Source organism: Zalophus californianus, chromosome 1 (assembly GCF_009762305.2).
Source record: "Zalophus californianus isolate mZalCal1 chromosome 1, mZalCal1.pri.v2, whole genome shotgun sequence".
NCBI lineage: Eukaryota > Metazoa > Chordata > Mammalia > Carnivora > Otariidae > Zalophus > Zalophus californianus.
The window spans coordinates 53,143,020-53,162,104 of NC_045595.1; the positions used below are offsets into that span (position 1 = coordinate 53,143,020).

Sequence of the window (19,085 nt, forward strand, 5' to 3'; positions counted from 1 at the left end):
CACTATGCCAGTGGAGATAACTTAATTCGGATCCAGATGTCATGATTATTTACTGAGCTCCTTCTACGAGCTAGGTGTTACTATGCACATTGTCCCATTCAATCCTAAAGGTAACCATTGGAACTTTTACTTTTTTTTTTTTAAGATTTTATTTATTTATTTGATACAGAGAGAGCACAAGTAGGCAGAGAGGCAGGCGGTGGGAGAGGGAGAAGCAGGTTTCCTGCTGAGCAGGGAGCCCGATGTGGGGCTCAATCCCAGGACCCTGGGATCATGACCTGAGCCAAAGGCAGACACTTAACGCTTAACGACTGCGCCACCCAGGCGCCCCTAGCGTTTTTACTTTTTTATTCAGAGCTAAACTAACTCTAAAAAGGGGTTGAGGTGCTACTGTGTGATGTCAGGATTAATACTGCTGCCGTTTTACAGATAAGAAAACTGAGCATTAGAATAAATGTCGTCCCCAAGCCCACTGAGGACTTGGCATACTGGAAATGTGAGCTTAAATCTGAGAGGAACAGTGAGAAGAGCAGAGTGCAGATGGGACTATTACCACCTACCTGGCGGGGTTATTATAGAGAACTTGATGCACTAAGGTGAAGTGCAGGACGCCAGGAGATACTTAGGCAGTGTTACCTTCTTTCTCCTGTGGTCCTTCAGAATTGGAGCCATTATACCATACTTCCTCTTAATCACTGGGATTCGTCAGGGAAGAAGCATGTAAGCTTTATGATGGATAAAATGCTACCATAGTTAGTTAATCTGAGCCTCACGCTGTTGCAACTGTTGCAAGATAGTGATTATCCCTATTTGCCAGAAGAGGAAACCCAACTTCTTGGAAGATAAATGAGGGCTGAAGATAAAACCCATAAACAGTAGGGTTTGGATTTGAACCCAGGTCTGATTACGCCCAGAGGCCACATCTTTCCCTTTAAGCAACACGGTCACTTTCTGAGTTAATAATTAAGCTTCTCAGAGCCATAAGCATAGAAAGAATATGTATTTCCTTTCAATAAGTTGATACTATGTGGAAATATTTGGGAAATGGAAAGTGGGGATGCTTTTTCTTCTGTCCTGTGAATAAAAAGGAAGGAGAAATTGAGAAGAGTGTTAGCTACATAATCATATGTACATATGTAATCATGTGTAGAATAATCACATAGTTTAAGGTTCACATGACAACCTGATGCAAACAGCTTGCTTAGTACATATTTTTAAAACAAAATGTATTTTACATTTATAAATGAGTTAAACATTTCTAAAATTCTCATTCTTTTATTGGAAAATAATCTGCTTTTTTGGTCTTAAATAAAAATATCTGGAAAACACATGTTTGTTGTTCTAGTTAAATAAAACCATCGACATCACTACATTTATGCCAGCCTTGACTGTATGGCTAATTAAAAAATAGTGAAAAGATGACCTCAAATCCGCCCCCACCAGACCTGCAGAATTGGAAATGGGTCACCTCCCAGTGAATTCACAGTTATCTGCTTCGATTAGCTTCATATTCTGGAATAGCTCCAGAATTTGGAAAAAACAAATTATTTGTAGCATCTGGTCCTCCCAAAAAGGAAACCTTAAAATTAACTCTGAGTTAGGAAAGATGCATAATAAGGTTATGTTAAACAACTTGAGTGTACTTACAGAAGAAAACCTTAAATGGAATCTTCCATGCCAGGGATCAAATCAGGTCGAAGTAAGTATTTAAATCACCGTGTAAACACATCTGATTAAAAAGTTCCATCCTGGTCCTTGAATTAAGATCTAGATCGGAACCCAACTCATTTCGTTCCAATCAGTTTTTCAATATAAAAGACATGCAACTGGCCAAGGGACAAGGTCAACACCTCCAATCCCCCAGGGCCAGGCAGCGTTTGGAGGGATGGGTTTCTCCCTCCTGTAAGATGAGAGAAATGAACATCTTGCTGTACTTTGTGAGGACTGAATTAGATAATTCCCTGGAACACGCGCTCAGAGAGCTCTTGTGGCTATGAAGACTGCTCGAATAGTAACCATTTTGAGTGTGGGATCTCTGCCCACTTGCTTTCTTTGCAGGACATCACGACCTCCTCCTTTCACACACCCTTGACACAGCCACGTCTTTCTTCTTTCCCATCTGCGAGGAAGCTAAGAATCCGACAAACAAAATTACGTAGCAGCATCTGAAAGAGGGAAGTAAAACCCAACGGGATGTTCCTGCTTCGTCATTTTCCTGAACAAACTTTTGTGAGAGTTTACTCCAGGCAAGGTACGGGTGACCGGAAGAAATGAATAGAGTTCTTACCAGCCATCAAATGAGAGAAACTTCTTCCCACTGCAGAGAGAAACCAGCATCCAGACTGTTAGGAAACGTGCGTGACAGCGCTGCCCAGTGGACCTCTAATGGGAGCCACACATGTTAATTTTCAATTGTTTAGCAGCACATTAAAAAAAAAAAAAAGGAACAGGTGAAATTAGCATTAATATTAGCACTAATAATGTTGGGCCATAATTAATAATTGGGCCAATGTATTCCAAATAATTATTTCAACATGCAATCAATATTAAAAGATTATTAATGAGACACTCTACATCTTTTTTGCCATACGGAGTCTTTGAAAAGTGTATTCTATCCTTACATCACACCTCAATTTGGACCAGTCGTATTTCAAGGACTCTGTGACTACATGTGTCTGGTGGCCACCATATTGGGCAGGACGTCTGTGAGACCTTCGGAGAAAAGCGCTCAAGAAAAGTTTTAACATATAAACGTCTCATGTTTGGATGTTTCTTCTATATATATCATGGGGGGTCTGAGGTTTTACCAGCTGAAAAAGGCCCGGAAGGCCCTTTTGACTTCAGCACCATTCAGATTTCCCTCCAGAAACACATCAAACGTTCCTGCAGCTTCTGGGACTGTTGATGGCTGATGGCTCACAGCTGAGTCTTTCTGTGGGCTCTGTCACCGGCCAAAGGGAGTTGCCTTGCCAAGGGTAGGCCCCACATCCAATAACCAGTTGGTGCCTCAGTAAGAAGGACTGACTGCCTTGTCTCGATTTGGGACCACCCTGCAAGGCCACCCAGCTCCAGAGCTACCCTGGAGGAACGGCTGAGGCCCCTGTTGCAGCAGCTTCCCAGCTCAGCTTGTCCCTCTGCCTGACCCCGCAGCTGCCCTCACGTTCTTATAGGTATTGCTCTTGAGAGCATGCTTCCATACACCTCCTCCAGGCACACCCCTCTCAGAGCCTGTTTCCCAGGGCATCCACCTAAGACCTCTATCCCCAGTGTTACGTTGTCCTTCACAAGGACAGCAGCTGTATTAACAGACTGAGGCTTTTGTGTGTCATACTTGCACAAGGACACCAAAGTCTGTGGGCCTCTTGTCAGATGATTGGCTATGGAACTGCACCAAAGGAGGAAATATGTAATCACTGCAAATTCCCTCTTACAAGTTGCTCCAGCTTTCTTTCTTTTTCTTTGGTTTTGTTTTGATTTTAATTTGATAGAGAGAGAGAGAGAGAGAGAACACAAGTGGGGAGGAGGAGCAGAGGGAGAGGGAGAAGCAGACTCTCTGCTGAGCAGGGAACCTGACATGGGAGTTGATTCCAGGATCCTGGGATCATGACTTCAGCCAAAGGTAGACACTTAACCACTTAACCGACTGAGCCACCCAGGCCCCCCAAGTTGCTCCAGTTTTAGGAATTATACTTGTGTCTCCAATTTCCGTGAAAGAATAGAGAGAAACCTGCCACTTGATATATACGTGAGTTAAGACTGGATGTCACCATGGCCCATCACTTTAGCCTTGCTTCCTCACATGGTGAGGCTTGTAGATTCTTAACGCAAAGTTTCCAGCAACCTCTCTGGGAGCAGCACGGGCCCTGGGACAGGCTGAGGAATCCTGTCTTCCCGTAGAGGGCTGCAAGCAATGTAGCTAATATCCAGGCATAGTATTAGAGAGTAAACAAAGACAGTATGACACTCTTTGATTTGTCTCCTTGTCCTCAAGTCTAGCTTGGCTTAGAGATGACAGGAAGTTCTGGTGTGAGAACCTCAAAAAAAACCCTAAATTCTCGGGGCGCCTGGGGGGCTCAGTCGCTAAGCGTCTGCCTTCGGCTCAGGTTGAGATCCCAGGGTCCTGGGATCAAGCCCCTGCATCGGGCTCCCTGCTCCGCGGGAAGCCTGCTTCTCCCTCTCCCACTCCCCCTGCTTGTGTTCCCTCTCCCGCTATCAAATAAATAAATAAAGTCTTAAAAAAAAAACACACAAAACAAAAGCCTAAATTCTCAAGCAAAGAAAAAAAAAAGTCCTACTCCCCACTCCCTGTCTCCTCAATTTTCCAGCCTTTGTGCTAGTTCTTACTTGCTTTCTCCACTTAACTCCTTACATTCCTTTGAGACCATCTCAAGCGCCCTCTCCTCCATGAAACGTTTCTTCCATTTTATTTTTAAATTTAAAAAAATTTTTTTTTAAGATTTTATTTATTTATTTGTCAGAGGAGAGTGCGAATAAGCATGACCAGGGGGAGCAGCAGGTGGAGGGAGACGCAGGCTTCCCGCGGAGCAGGGAGCCCGATGCAGGACTCAATCCCAGGACCCTGGGATCATGACCTGAGCCGAAGGCAGACGCTTGACAACTGAGCCATTCAGGCGCCCCCATTTCTTCCATTTTAAAGCATTGATATATCATTCACATACCATACAACTCACCATTTAATGTACTTTAACCATTGAATTTAAGCACAGTTCAGTGGTTCACAGTATATTCCCTGAGTCGTGCAACCATCCGTTACCAAAATCACTTTTAGAACATTTTCAAAGACCCAAGAAGACACCCTGTATCCCTTAGCTGTCACTCCCAAGTCCCACATTACCCACCTCCAGCCATGGGTAGACCACTAAACTACTTTCTGTCCCTATATATATTTGTTTCTTCTGGGCACTTAATATAAGTGAAATCCTACAAGATGTCGTGGGGGCTTATTTCACTTAAGCATAATGTTTTCAAGGTTCATCCATGTTGTAACATGTTGTCAGTACTTCGTTCTTTTTTAATGCTGAATCATATTCCATTGTGTGGGATATACCATATTTTATCTATCCATCATGAGTGATGGATATTGGGTTATTTGCACTTCTTGGCTATTGTGGATCGTGGTGCTATGAATATTCTTGCACGTTTTTGTGCAGGTATGTTTTCATTTCTCTTGGCTATATAGCACTGAGTGGAATTAAGTCTGTGTTTAACCATTTGAGGAGTTGCCAATCTGTTTTCCACAGCAACTGTGCTATTTTGTTCCTGAAAGCAGCATATGAGGGTTCCCATTTCTCCACATCTTTGTCAATACCTGGCATTTTCTGTCTTCTGATGATAGCCACCCTGGTGGGTATAAAGTGGTATCTTGTTGTGGTTCAATTTGCATTTTCCTGATGGCTAATGTTGAGCATCTTCTTGTGTGCTTATTGGCTGTTTGTGTATCTTTTTGGAGGAATGTGTATCTAGATTTTTTGCCCATTTAAAAATATGGTCAATTATGTTTTTATTGCATTGTAAATGTCTTTATATATTCTAGGTACAAGCGCCTTATCAAATATATGATTTGAGATTATTTTCTCCCATTTTTCTGTGGGTTGTCTTTTAACCTTCTTGATGGTGTCCTTTGAAGCACCCAAGTTTTAAATTTTGATGAAGTCCCATTTATCTAGTTTTTTCTTTTGTTGCTGTGCTTTTGGTGTCTTGTCTAAGAAGCCATTGACTAATCCAAGGTTATGAACATTTAATTATGTTCTCTTCTAAGGGTTTTATAGTTTTAGTTGTTATATTTACACTTTGATCCATTTGAGTGAATTTTTGTATATGGTGTGAGGTAAGGGTTCGATTTCCTTCTTTTGATGTGGCTATCCAATTGTCCCAGCACCATTTGTTGGAAAAAATCATTTTCCCTCATTTATGCCTTGGTGCCCTTGTCAAAACTCAAGAAATCAACTGACTGCACAAAACCTTTTTTGGCCCTCCCAACTGAAAGAGGACCTGTGCCGAAAGAGAGCAGCCTCCAGGTGGAGCACTCCCAGTCCTGTGGCAGAAGGAGAATGAGACATGATAAACTCTGGGCTGGCTCTTAAAAGTTTTGGCTCGGAAGTGACACGTCACTCCCATTCTTACTTCACTGGCCAAGAAAAGTCGTAAGGCCACCCTGAGGTCCTTGGAGGGAGGAAAATTAGTCCTCCCGTAGGGTGGGGAACTGCAGGGAGGGAAAAGAGATTCTTCTGGGGAACAGTAATACAATTTATGCTTCCTCATCATCTCCTGCATGACCGGACACCTTGCTCTCCTGGTTTTCTTCTGACCTCTTCTTGCCCCTCAGCTTTCTCTGCCTGCTTCTCTCATGTTGGCGTTTCCCAGTGTTGTCAGTTTGGCTCTCTGGTCTTCATACTCTACAGACTTCCTGGGGAAATCTCATCCACTCCCACCATCTACTACCTGCCAACTCTTAGTACACTTCCAGCTTCTGACCTGTGTAGCTGATGTCTACTGAACATCTTCCACAGACATCCCAAATTCAGCATGTCCACACCCAAATTTATCACTGTCTTCATGCCACCCGAAATCTGTCCCTCCTCCTGAATCCCCAACTTGGGAAATAGCACACCATTCTCCCAGTTGCCCCATCCAGAACCTTGGCACCTTTTTTTTTCTTAAGATTTTATTTATTTATTTAGAGTGTGAGCAGGGGGAGGGGCAGAGAGAGAGGGAGAAGACAATCTCTAACAGACTCCCCACTGAGCATGGAGCCTGACGCTAGGCTCAATCCCACAACCCTGAGATCATGACCTGAGCCAAAATCAAGAGTCATATGCTTAATTGACTTAGCCACCCAGGCACCCCATAGTCTTGCCTCTTTTAATCCATTCTTCATGTTGCGACCATAATGATTTTTATAAAATGCAAATCCAGTTTTGCTACTCTCCAGCCCCCAAATCCCTCATTGGCTCTCCACTGTTCTGGGGATAATGATTAATACACTGACAGACTTTAGTAAGACCTTTTATGATCTGGCCTCTGTCATTTCTCCAGCCTCTATAGTATCTGCCTGGCATTTTATTCGTCTTGAGCTAGATTTAGTTTACTAAACATACTGTGATCTCTTCACTCAGAGCTTTTGAACAAGCACTTCCCTGGCCTGGGATACTCTTCCTTCTCCTTGGGGTAACTCCTACTTGTTCTTAAAGTAGTGGGTGGTAAATAAATAAAATCTTAAAAAAAAAAAAAGTAGTGGGCTGGACATCGCTTGCTCCTCTTCAAATCAGGCAAACACAAAGCGATTGAAAGATAGTTTAGCTAAGAGGTTAAGAGGGAGGGCTCTGCAAACTGATGGCCCAGTTTTGAATCCTGGCTGTCATCTACCAGCTTTGAAATGATATGCAAGGCCTTACTCCTCTGTGCCTGTGTTTCCCCAGGCATAAATTAGGGAATAATAAGAGTCCCTATTACATAAGGTTGTGGTGAGGATTAAATGAATAAATCTAAAGAAAGTGCTTAGAATAGTGCCTGACACTGTAAGGGTTCAACCAGTATTTGCCATTACTTTTAGGTATGTCCACAGCACCCTACAGTTACCCCTATAATTAAGCATTTATCAGATAAATATAATTCCCAATTTACTTACCTGACTACTTTACTGCATTGTAAGATCCTTAGACTTGGGACAATGTCTTATTCATTAGGCTTCAGTTCCTGACACGAAGTATTTATTAAATATTTGTTAAATGATTAATGAATGAATGAACTTGTCTTCATGCAACGATCGCTTCTCATCTTCTATTATGAGGATAAATTCTGTCCTCCCCACTTGATGTACTGCAAGCTTACTGAGGGCAGGATCACAAGTATGGTCATCTTGGCCAATCCCATCTCCCTCCAACCCAATATTGCTTGGCAATATTGAATTAATCAGTTGAATTAAATTCTCCTCCCTGGGGCACCTGGGTGGCTCAGTCGTTAAGCGTCTGCCTTCGGCTCAGATCATGATCCCAGGGTCCTGGGATAGAGCCCTGCATTGGGTTCCTTGCTCAGCAGAGAGCCTACTTCTCCCTCTCCCACTCCCCTTGCTTGTGCTCTCTCTCTCGCTGTGTCTCTGTCAAATAAATAAATAAAATCTTAAAAATAAATAAATAAATTCTCCTCCCTGAGAGCCTTTAGTCTTTTCCTGGCTTTTCCACTTGCCATAACCTCTGATCTATTTCTACATAACCCATTGTAACCTGAAATTCCAGGGAAAGACTTTCCTGTATCTGCTGCCCAATTGTTAGAGTAGGTTAGTTATCCAAGAAGGGATTGAGGACCGTAAAACTCAAGTTAGAGTTAGGAGTTACATTTAGGTGAGGTGTCCTGTGATTTTTGAAAATAATACTGAACCGAAGGATTTTGTTCTTCCTGATCTTGTAAAAGCTACTGAAATCCAAGGCCCTATTATAATTTACCTACAGGCTGGGTGGGTAGAACAGCAGGCTGAAGCGAAAAGGGGATTAAGTAGGATGTAGAGATGCAAGTTTTAGTCTAGGCTGTCAACAATTATATGTGACCTTGGAAGTCACCACCTCTCTGGGCCTTACTTATCCCACCTGTAAAGTGAAGGAGTATAAATGGTCTCTAAGTCTGCCATAAATTCTGATGTATCATGCATCATACCCCCAGAAGTAGCTCATTCTAGGAAGGAATTTTCTACTGCCCCACTTGATCTGAGAAGACACAGAATAGAAATGGTGTAGAAGAGGGCGCCTGGGTGGCTCAGTTGGTTAAGCGACTGCCTTTGGCTCAGGTCATGATCCTGGAATCTGGGGATCGAGTCCCGCATCAGGCTCCCTGCTCAGCAGGGAGTCTGCTTCTCCCTCTGACCCTCCCCCTCTCATGCTCTCTATCTCATTCTCTCTCAAATAAATAAACAAGATCTTAAAAAAAAAAAAAAAAAAGAAATGGTGTAGAAGAAACCATACCAGGTGTCTTTAGCTCCATGGCCAGTGATAACTGAAAATAATCACAGAAATCATCTGGATAAATCAGGAAAGAATTATTCACATCTTGCAGGCGGGGCCTGAAGTGGGATGTGATACTGGTCTTTTGAGTGGGACAGACTTGAATTCAAGTCCCAGCTTAGCCATGTACTAGTTTTGGGGCTGTGGGCCAGTGGCCTGTTAGTTAACTTCTTTACCCTCAGTTTCCTTAGTTGTAAAAAAGTGGGGCTCATATCTATGTATGGTAAGGATTAAAAGAAGCAGTTCATGTATCACACTTGGTGTGTAGGCCTTGAATGAACATTAGGTCATTTTCCCTGTTCTATTCAATCCTTCACTAGCTAAAAGTACTTTCATAGATTCCCATCTGTGCTGGTGAAACTACTCATTTGCTCATCCTCAAAGGTATTTGGGTCCCCCAGATAAATGTCTAACACATACATTTCAAAATCAAATATTATACGAACCTAGGTATCTTCAAATTCAAGCAGTGGGTCAAGGTAACAAATACTGTTCTGTCAAAAAGGATCACTTTATTAATCTACACACAACACGTATAAAAGCAAGCCAAATCAAGATGTTTTCCTTAGCCATCCTTTCCACATTTTGTGTAGCTTTAGTGAACTATAAACCACTGATTTCTTCACACCTAAAAGACAAAAAGAAGAGATGGTGAGAAAATTGGTGCTTGTTGACTACATACTCAGCTAGAGCTTCCAGGATATCCTGATCAGAGATCTATCTTTGGAGTGGGGCAGTAATGGGCTGACTGGGGTGGGGTCCCAGGAGACCCTGGGAGCCAAAGATGATTAAAGGTCACCATGATTAACATACGGGGAAGAGATTCTGATTTAGACATCTACTCCAACAGTGCCATAGATGCCAAAGGTACCTGAGTTAACGGAATAAGTGAATCTTTTGAGTTACGAGTCTATCATCAACCTCTGACTTGAGTAGCTCTTTTAGAGAGGAGAAAGGAAAACAAAGACAAAACTCTGTATGTAACTGGGTATCCTCTGCTCCTTTTCTATGCTGGCATCCCAACCACCCCCAGCTCCCTGCTGCTGTGTCACTGAGTATGCCACGGCCTGCCCAGAACGAATGTCGGTTCCATCACTTTCTGCAGGTACCCTCTTCATCCCCTTTCAGATCCCTTCTATAGAGGGGCCTTCCTGAACACCCCAGGCCAGCTCAGATGCAGCTCCTCCTGGTTCCACAGCACCTGCGCTGACTTCTCTTACAGCACTTACCACACTGTGTGGTGCTTGTCAGCTTACTGACCTGTCCCTCTGCCTAGACTGAGAGCTCCTCAAGGACAGGGAGCTCGTCCCCTTCATCGCTGTATCCCCATCACCTAGTACAGTACCTAGCACATAGCAGGTACTCAGTAGATGCTTTTGAAATGACGGAACAGATGCACCTCATTGAGATATTTGACCTTATAGCACCCTCCACCTACTTAATCACAAGTACCTGATGAAACTGGAGAAGAGGCTCTCTGGGGGCTAATGGGACAGAAGTAAGATGGGGTAGAACAATGGGATGCTATTTGTCTGTCAGGTCTAATAGGATCCTATTTGCAGATGGTCTTATGGGCTCAACTTCCTTTGTGCTGAGGATGAGATCATTTAGTCCGTGTTTCAGGATGTGGCCCAAAGATTCGAACAGTCTTTTTCCCCATGAGATAGGAACTGTGGTCTGTGCTGCACGTCTGAAATGCACACCTCTGGCAGTGCGCTTTAAGCACTGGTAGGCACTGTGGATGAGGTAACAGCATTAAATCTGGAGACTCCTAGTAGTGGGGCTTGAGTGGTCTCTTGAAAATACCCCGGCCTGTTACCTGTAAGCTGCCCAGTCCACTTAGAATCTTTGAAGAAACTACTGCAGGGAGTGGCAGGTAAAAAGTCTGCATACCAGGAAAATTGTTAGCAAATACTTCTAGAAACTTTGGCCCAGCTTGCCTACTGTTTGCAAATGGACTTAGCCTGGTCAAGAAACTCAGGGCTCCTTTCCCTGCCTCCACCTCTTTTAATTTTCTCCCTGGAGCAACCACTTCGGTGAACCTCACCCACTTGAGCATTGAGACTGGAAACTTCTTACGTAAGGTGCTTTTTAATATTCCAGCCAGAACCAATCGAGACACTAAGCAGAACACAGGTAGGTGCATACAGTAAGATTCAACACAGCAACCCCAGGGCACTGAGTCACAGCCAGAGGAAGATGCATCGGCCATGCTAAGTCCCAGCTCAACTTCACAAACCTTACATATAGATATGCTGGACCTTAACATTTAAGGTAAATATCTAAAGTACATGAATGTCGCCATGTAGACAAATTTTGCTGCTACTGCAAGGAAACCTCCCTTCACAGGGGTGCCTGGGTGGCTCAGTTGGTTAAGTGTCTGCCTTCGGCTCTGGTCATGATCTCAGGGTTCTAGGATCGAGCCCCACATCGGGCTCCCTACTCACAGGGAGTCTGCTTCTTCCTCTCCCTCTGCCTCTCCCCTGGCTTGTGCTCTCTCTTTCACTCTCTCTCTCAAATTAAAAATCTTAAAAAAAAAAAAAAAGGAAACCTCCCTTCATTAAAAACAGTCTCTCCCTTCGATGGCTCTGCCAGAGATTCTCAGAAAGACTGCAGCAGGGAATTGTGTTAGAGAGAGCACTGGAGGGGTGCCTGGGTGGCTCAGTCAGTTAAGCGGCTGCCTTCAGCTCAGGTCATGATCCCAGGGTCCTGGGATCGAGCCCTGCATTGGGCTTCCCGCTCAGCAGAGAGCCTGCTTCTCCCTCTCCCTCTGACTGCTGCTCTGCCTACTTATGCTCTCTATCTCTCTGTCAAATAAGTAAAAATCTTGAAAGAAAGGAAGGAAGGAAGGAAGGAAGGAAGGAAGGAAGGAAGGAAGGAAGGAAGGAAAGAGAAAGAAAAGAAGAAAGAAAGAAAGAGAGAGAGAGAGAGAGAGAGAGAGAAAGAAAGAAAGAAAGAAAGAAAGAAAGAAAGAAAGAAAGAAAGAAAGAAAGACTCGAAGAGAAGTCAAGAGACCTGAATTCTAGTCCCAACTGGACCACAAACTTACAGTATGACGCACCCTCTCTGGGCCTCGACTTCCTCATCTGTAAAAAGACTGGCTGGACTAGTTTGGGGTTCCCTGACAAGGGGCCGTGGGCAGGTTTCAACATCGGACTGCAGGAAAGTTAGGAGGAAACCAGAAAGTATGCTGTGTGCGTGGATGTGCTCACTTCTGTGCCGACGGTAGTTTTCGTCGGGTTTTCACAGGGAGCTAGGATTTGCAGAAGGTTAAGAACCAACAGACTGGAATGAAGGATCCTTTCTGCCTTAATATTCTAATTGCAACACCAGTGGAAAACTGAAACTCCATGAAGTTGTGGTGGGCAACCTTTCCAATACAGGGCACAGAAGCTGCTTACCCATAAAGACAAAATTCACAAACTAGATTCAGTAAAATTAAGAATGTCTTTTCATCAAAAGACACCATCCAGTGAGGGAAATGACAGCCCCCCATGCAGAAGACTTTTGCATTACATATTATCAGACAAAGGACCTGTATTCAGACTATATGAGGAATTCAGTAAGAAAAGCAGACAATTCAATAGAAAAATGAGCAAAACACTAGAATAGGCACTTCACAAAAGAGGATATCCAAATAAGTGTGAACAAATGCCCAGCTTCATGAGTCATCAGGAAAATGTAAATTAAAACTCCAATATGATACCACCACTCACCTACCGGAGTACCTAAAGTGAGAAAGACACGGACCGTCAAGTGAGAAGGAGCCACACCAAGAGCTCAGCTAGTGGGGGTGTAATGTGGACAACTGTTTGGTAGTATTACCAAAGTGGAACATTCACATAACGCTATGACGCTGTAATTCTACCCCTAAGTATGCACCTAGGAGAAACGCCTATGTTCGTTTACCAAAAGACAGGTACAAAAACATTCACAGCAGCACTACCTGTAAGGGCCCCAAACTGGAACCAACCCAAGAAACCGTCAACAGGAGAGTAGATAAACTGTGGTGTAATCATACAATGGACTTGGTGCAATGAGGATAAATGAACTATTACTGCTCCCAACACCATGTTGAATCTCACTGACATAAAGAGGAGGGAAAGCCCTGGGAGACTACATATTTATCTAAAGTTCAAAAATGGGCACAACAGAAGCATGGCATTAGAAGTCAGAGAGTAATTACCCCTGGAGAACTAGTGACTATGACTGGCACACCATCTGAGGGACAGTCTTGTTCTATTTCTTCATCTGGGTCCTAGGTTCACGAGTGTGTTCACTTGGTGAAAATTCACCAAATTTACGATTTGTGCACTTTTCTGTATCTATGGAGATTTTTTCCTACTACCAGAAAACCTAGAATCTTTCATTTACTCAGTCACTGAAATATATTGAACCAATATTTATTGAGCATCTATATAAGACATTGAACTAGATGTTGAGGTTATGGTCTCTGCTCTCAGAGTTTACAATCCATAGAATTCTACTTGGCTTACATTAAGCCTCCTTTTGGTTTCTGCTCTCTTTCTATAGAAAAGGATGGTGATTTGGGAAGTTTGCATTTAGAATGTGTCTTCAGGGAAGACAGCCTGCTAAGAGAGAAACTTTAAGAATCATCATCATCGTCTTTGCTCCTTCCCCAATGGATAAAGATGTAATATCTCTTTAGATAACAGCATCTTTAGACACATCTTTATCTACCTGAAGTGGTCATTATGAATTCTGACTAGTATCTAAAGTCAGGTCTTTTTTTGGAAGCATATAGAAATCTACTTCAATATCTGGCTCCTCAAGTTTTACTTCTGTTGAGTTCCAGCCTGTTTCACATGACCTGCAGCAAAGTTACTACACATGTAAGACCATGAATCCCTGTGTGACCTTAAATAAGATGGATCCAGTAACAGACATGGTTCTGCAGGAAACAATGTGAGGCAGAGATATGAGTAGGCTGTGAGAGGTCTCTCCCTTCCCATAATTCTACATTTCAGGTATTTAGGAGGGAAAATCAGTAAGCCCCCAAACATTCTTCCAATTATTTTCCAACCACAGTTAGATATTATCTACAAAGAAAATCTCTTGAAGCAGAAGCACAAACTTATTTTAAGGACTCTCAGGTTAAATAATAAGCAAATCGCTAGGAAAAAAAACCCTTAACTATTATTATGTGCTCTTCTTATTTAATGTGTAGACACTAAAAAATGGAAGAAGTATTTTAGTTATAAGAAACTGGAAGCAGAAGATAATCGACAATCCATTCTCTTGTGTTCCAGGAAAGGGCTGGTAAGGAACCCCTCAGGCATGCCAGAAACTTTTTAGGAACAAGACTAAACCCGTCTTGTTAATTCAGGTGAATCCTTTGAAGCTAGAGAGGTAAACAGGTATCTGTCCCCAGAGTCAGTTCTGACTGACCAGAAAGTCAGGTGGGGAAAAAAAAAAGCAAGATTTCAGAAATTAAGCTCATCATCCTCCCCAACCTCCCCACCTCTGGGAATGGCACCACCATCCAGCGCCTCCCAGGCCAGACATGGAGTTTTCTCTGACTCCCCCCTCTCCTTCACTCCCCGTATCCCTCCAACCATCTGGAACAGGTAACTTGCCCTCTAAATTTTGCATGCGTCTCCTCTCTCTCTGCCTGTACTACAATGACCCGAGTTCAGGCTGCCTAACTCCTCCCCTGACTGGCTGAACCATGGCTAATCAGTTTCCTGAGCAAGAGTGTTATCGCCCCTCCATCTGCTCTCTACTCTCTAGCCACCAAGTTCTTTCTACAATCCTTCCTTGGCTTCCCTCTGCCCTCAAAATAAACTCTGAATTCCTCTGCCTGGCTTTTCAGGCTCCCTTTGCCGGCTCCTGCTTAATTCTCAGTCTTATCACTAAATCCTCCATCTCTCTCCTATTCCCGTACCAGAAGACTCAGAAAGGTTAGTAACGTGAAGGCTGCTGCTGATCAGAATACAACACTTTGCTTAGCTGGTCTTCTGTGACCCATGTGAGATGCGAAGCCATTTGCTGCTACCATGAAAAGAAGAGAAGGCAAGTGTCAGGAGACTAAATGGCCTTTCACTTCTCCCGAGCTGCTGGTTGAGTTAGGCTAAAAGGGGAAAATAGTGTTTGGCTTTGGAGGCATTTCTGTACTCACCTTTGAACATGGGTGTATCTGATGATGAAGGGATTTCAAGGGAACTAATAAAGACAGAGTCAGATCACATGAGAACAGGCAACTGTGTTATCCAACACAGTTTATGAGAAAAGGCAATCCTCTGGGCTGGTTATAGATACCTGGCCTCTGTCTTGTCTAGGAATAGAGTGATATTTAGATCTAGAGTCATCCAAGTTTATAAAGCACCTACTAGGTACATACTGGACACTCTCAGAACACATAGCGGCCTGGGTATTAGGATCCCCTCCATTTCAGGGAAGAAGGGCTAATTAACATGCCAAGGTTACAGAGCGAAGAAATGAGTAGCTGCGACTCAAGTCCAGGACTTCTGACCCCAAGCTTAGCTCCTCGGTCAGCGATCTCTCTGAATTGAATTTGAATATTAAAGGTATTCACTAGCTAAGGGGGAAGACTGAACCTGCCTTTTCACCCCCACTGAGTGGGACGTTGCAAAGGGGAGGGGTGAGAATGGCTGCTAAGGAATATAAATACACAGGTTTTCCCACCCTGCACATGACGCATCAGCTAGCTAGCTGAGAAACTGAACACGGGTAGAACGTGGGGGGTTTTGCCTGAGCAAAGCAGGCAGAATGCCAGCCACCACCACAAAGAGAGGACTTCTAAGGAACAACACGCAGAGGCTTAGAGGTTCTGAAGTTTGCTGTGAAGTCAAAGGGAAGAGGAACAGTCAACCAGCCACTCGGGGCCTTTCTTGCTAGTTTGCTCCAACTGGAGACCTGATTCATGGGTGGGTGAATGCCATCTGAATATGACAGTGCAAAGACGCCTAAAGAGGGGTCAGGTTAAGGATACCAAGAAGATAAAGTCCTGGCACTGTGCTAGATGGGTTTATTTATCATAAGATGTAATTTTCACAACCTGGTAAGGCAGGTATAATTATCCCTACGAGATTAAAACTCCAAAAAATTAGGTAACTTGCCCAAGTCACAGTAGTTAAGTTGGAATATGAGCCCCAGGCTCTGGGCCTTTGGCCTGAGCCGCCTTCATCACAGCCCACAAGCACCATAAAACCAGAGAAACCAGAGCATAAGGTAAACCCACACTTGGTCACTTTCCACAGTTTCTGCACGCGCAGAGCAGGCTGCACACATTCTGGTACTCTGGCCTTCCACGGTCCAATAAGGCATCTTCGGAAAGGAAAGGGAAGCAGGCAGTGAGCACACCAGCCCTGGGCACCAGGGCGGCCACAGGAAAACTGGGCTGTGGCTTTGTGTCACCCACTGCCCTCTGCTGGCCACTGGAAAGAGCAGGCGGAAAGAGGACCAAAGATTCATTTCAGGTTGAAGGGTCAAGAGGTGATGATGACAGATTTTTCAAAACGTTTTATTAGAGAAAAACTCAAACTTATAAAAGAAGAGCAGATCATGTCTCATGTTTCTTCACTCAGCTTCAACAATATATCAATTCAGGGCAAATTTTGTGTCCTCTACCCCTAACCCCCTTCCCTCCACCATGTTTTATTTTCAAGCAAATCTCAAACATCCTGTCATTTCATTTGTAAAAATGTTAATATGTATTTCTAAAAGAAAAGAAAAATTTAAAAACCCTGTAACACATGATCATAGCTAAAAAATAAAAAAAATCCATAAATCTAATAATTCCTTATGGGTCAAGAAGCCCAAAACAGAAAAAAAAAAAAAAAAAGAAAGAAAGAAAACCCAAAGCATTCAGCCTCACCCAAGAAGCTGCAATCATGCAAATCACAGATTAATAGTCTGAACCACCCAAGCAAACAAAAACACCTCATCTTCAGCCTTGCCAGGATAAACCAGCAGGAACATAGATTAAATAAATATCTTAATTGGAAATGCAAAGCTATGCACTCCTGTGTAGTAGGAAGATCTTCAGCTGAGTAGATTTGGCACATGAGCTACTAAATCTTTGTTGAATTTTTGGCTGAATCTTTCCAAAGACTCAGGAGGGGCAGCACTGTGTCCTTGGGGCCAAACACAGCTGGGTATCCAGGAAGCTGGGGTGAGAGGTTAAGAGGTGTGACCACACCAGCTTCCTGGCAATTTCAGCCCAGAGATCAGAATCAGGCTGAAAGATTACTCCCTACTTGGCGTTACCTATCTATCACCAGTACCATCTATCACCCAGTACTGCAAATTTCTATTTACACATCTGTCTCCCCTTCTAGATTATGAACTCCCTGAAGGTAGGACGGTGTGTTCACTTTTGCATCCTGCATGGCTGGCACATTAGAGAGGCTCAGTAGATGGTCACATAAAGAAAGACCGAACTAGGAAAGTCCATCATTTGACAATACCAAGTGTTGGAGAGAATGGGGAGAAAAGAGAACTCTCATTTCCTGCTAGTAGGACTATAAATTGATATAACCCCTCTGGAGGGCAATATGGCAATATCCAAAGATATGTTCAAATACTTAAGCGCATAAAACAAGAACAGGATGTTTTAAAATTTTTTTGAAGAATATATATTCAGGGGCGCCTGGGTGGCTTAGTACTGGGTAAGTGTCCGACTCCCGATTTCAGCTCAGGTCATGATCTCAGGGTCGTGAGATCGAGCCCTATGTAGGGCTCTGCGCTCAGCATGGAATCTGCTTGAGATTCTCTGCCTCTCCCTCTGCCCCTCCCCCTGCTCGAGTGCACACATGTGTACGCGCTCTATTAAGTAAATCTTTAAAAAAAATAAACAAAAATGTACATTCAGAGAATAAAAAAAGAACACAGAAAGAGCTCCTGGAAATTAAAAATACAATAGCAGGAATAAAATACTCAAGAAGGGTTGGAAGCTAAAGTTGAGAAAATCTCCCAGAAAACAGAGCAAAAAGAGAGAAAAAATAGGAGACAAAAGAAAGAAAACCAAAGGGCTCTTTGAGGAGGTCCAATATCTGAATAAAAGGAGTTCCAGAAAGAGAAGAGAGAAAACAGATGGGAAGAAGGTAAAAAAAAACAATAAAAGAAAAATTTCTCGTATTCTTATTTTCTGAGGTTCCAAAATGAAAGAGCAATGAGTACCCAGTAAAGTAGATAAAAACAGATTCATTATCAAAGCCTATCACTGAGAAATGTCAGAGCCCTGGGGGCAAGTGAAGACCTAACTGGCTTCCAGAAAGAATATACACAAAAGAACAAAGGACTGAGAATCAGAATGGCTTTGGACCTCGACAGCAATCCTCAAGTGAGAAGATAATCGGAATAATGATGTCGAAATTCTTAAAAAAAATGATTTCTAATCCATCTCCAGCCTAAGTGTCAATTATATGTGAGGGTAAGCTAAAGATATTTCTAGTTATACACGGTCTCCCAGTTTGCCTCCCTGCATCCTTTCTCAGGAAGTTACTGGAGGCGTGCCTCACCAAAATGAGAGCGTACACCACAAAAGTAAAAGACACAAGAGACAGGAGACAGGGGAAGACAATCTCCGTGGGAAAAGAAAGTCGTGCAGGGAAGGAAAAGTGTATGATACGGCTCACCTATGAATCACAGTAACAGAGTCATACGCTGTAAACTCTGACGACTGGCTTCACCAACGCTACACAGCAACTACCCGAGGACCCAGGGAAGGGAGGGGCGAGCATGTGCGGCGGGGTGGGTACAAGAGCTGAATTCGAATCTGCCAGAGTGAGAAGTCCACAGATGATGCCGACCACGGAAAAGGAGAGAAGCAGCAGTATACACCTACTATTTAGCAAACTGACAGTGGACATAAAACCAAGCCACTAGGAGAGTTAGCAGCAGTTGTCTCTGGAGAGGGGAAATGGCGGCGGGGGGTGGGGGGCGGGGAGAAGGGCAAGGTACTATTGCTTTGGCAACAATATGCACATGTGACTTTCACAGATCCTAAAATGAGGGGACAACCTGCACACAAGGAGTTATTCAGAAAACCGAGAGGGGCAGTAAGCCTTCCAACAGCACCTCACATGG

The 19,085-nt window shown here is 43.5% G+C and overlaps 1 protein-coding gene across 2 annotated transcripts in view; it reads right to left on the bottom strand.

Annotated features, from left to right (window-relative positions):
* Positions 1-738: 738 nt before the first annotated feature.
* TAMM41 (TAM41 mitochondrial translocator assembly and maintenance homolog) overlaps positions 739-19,085 on the bottom strand; it is a 59,401-nt gene continuing 41,054 nt past the window's right edge. Inside the window, exons 7-10 of one of the 2 annotated variants that reach the window (XR_003518077.1) lie at positions 9,461-9,642; positions 2,288-2,382; positions 1,648-2,165; positions 739-1,074 (exon numbers count right to left, since the gene is read on the bottom strand). Coding sequence is in view for 1 of the 2 variants with exons in the window: in XM_027584180.1 (XP_027439981.1) it covers positions 9,566-9,642 (77 nt within the window). In the remaining variant the exon portion in view is untranslated. Of the gene's footprint in view, positions 1,075-1,647; positions 2,166-2,287; positions 2,383-9,460; positions 9,643-19,085 lie in introns of those variants that run through there. The other variant, XM_027584180.1, reaches the window with a different exon arrangement.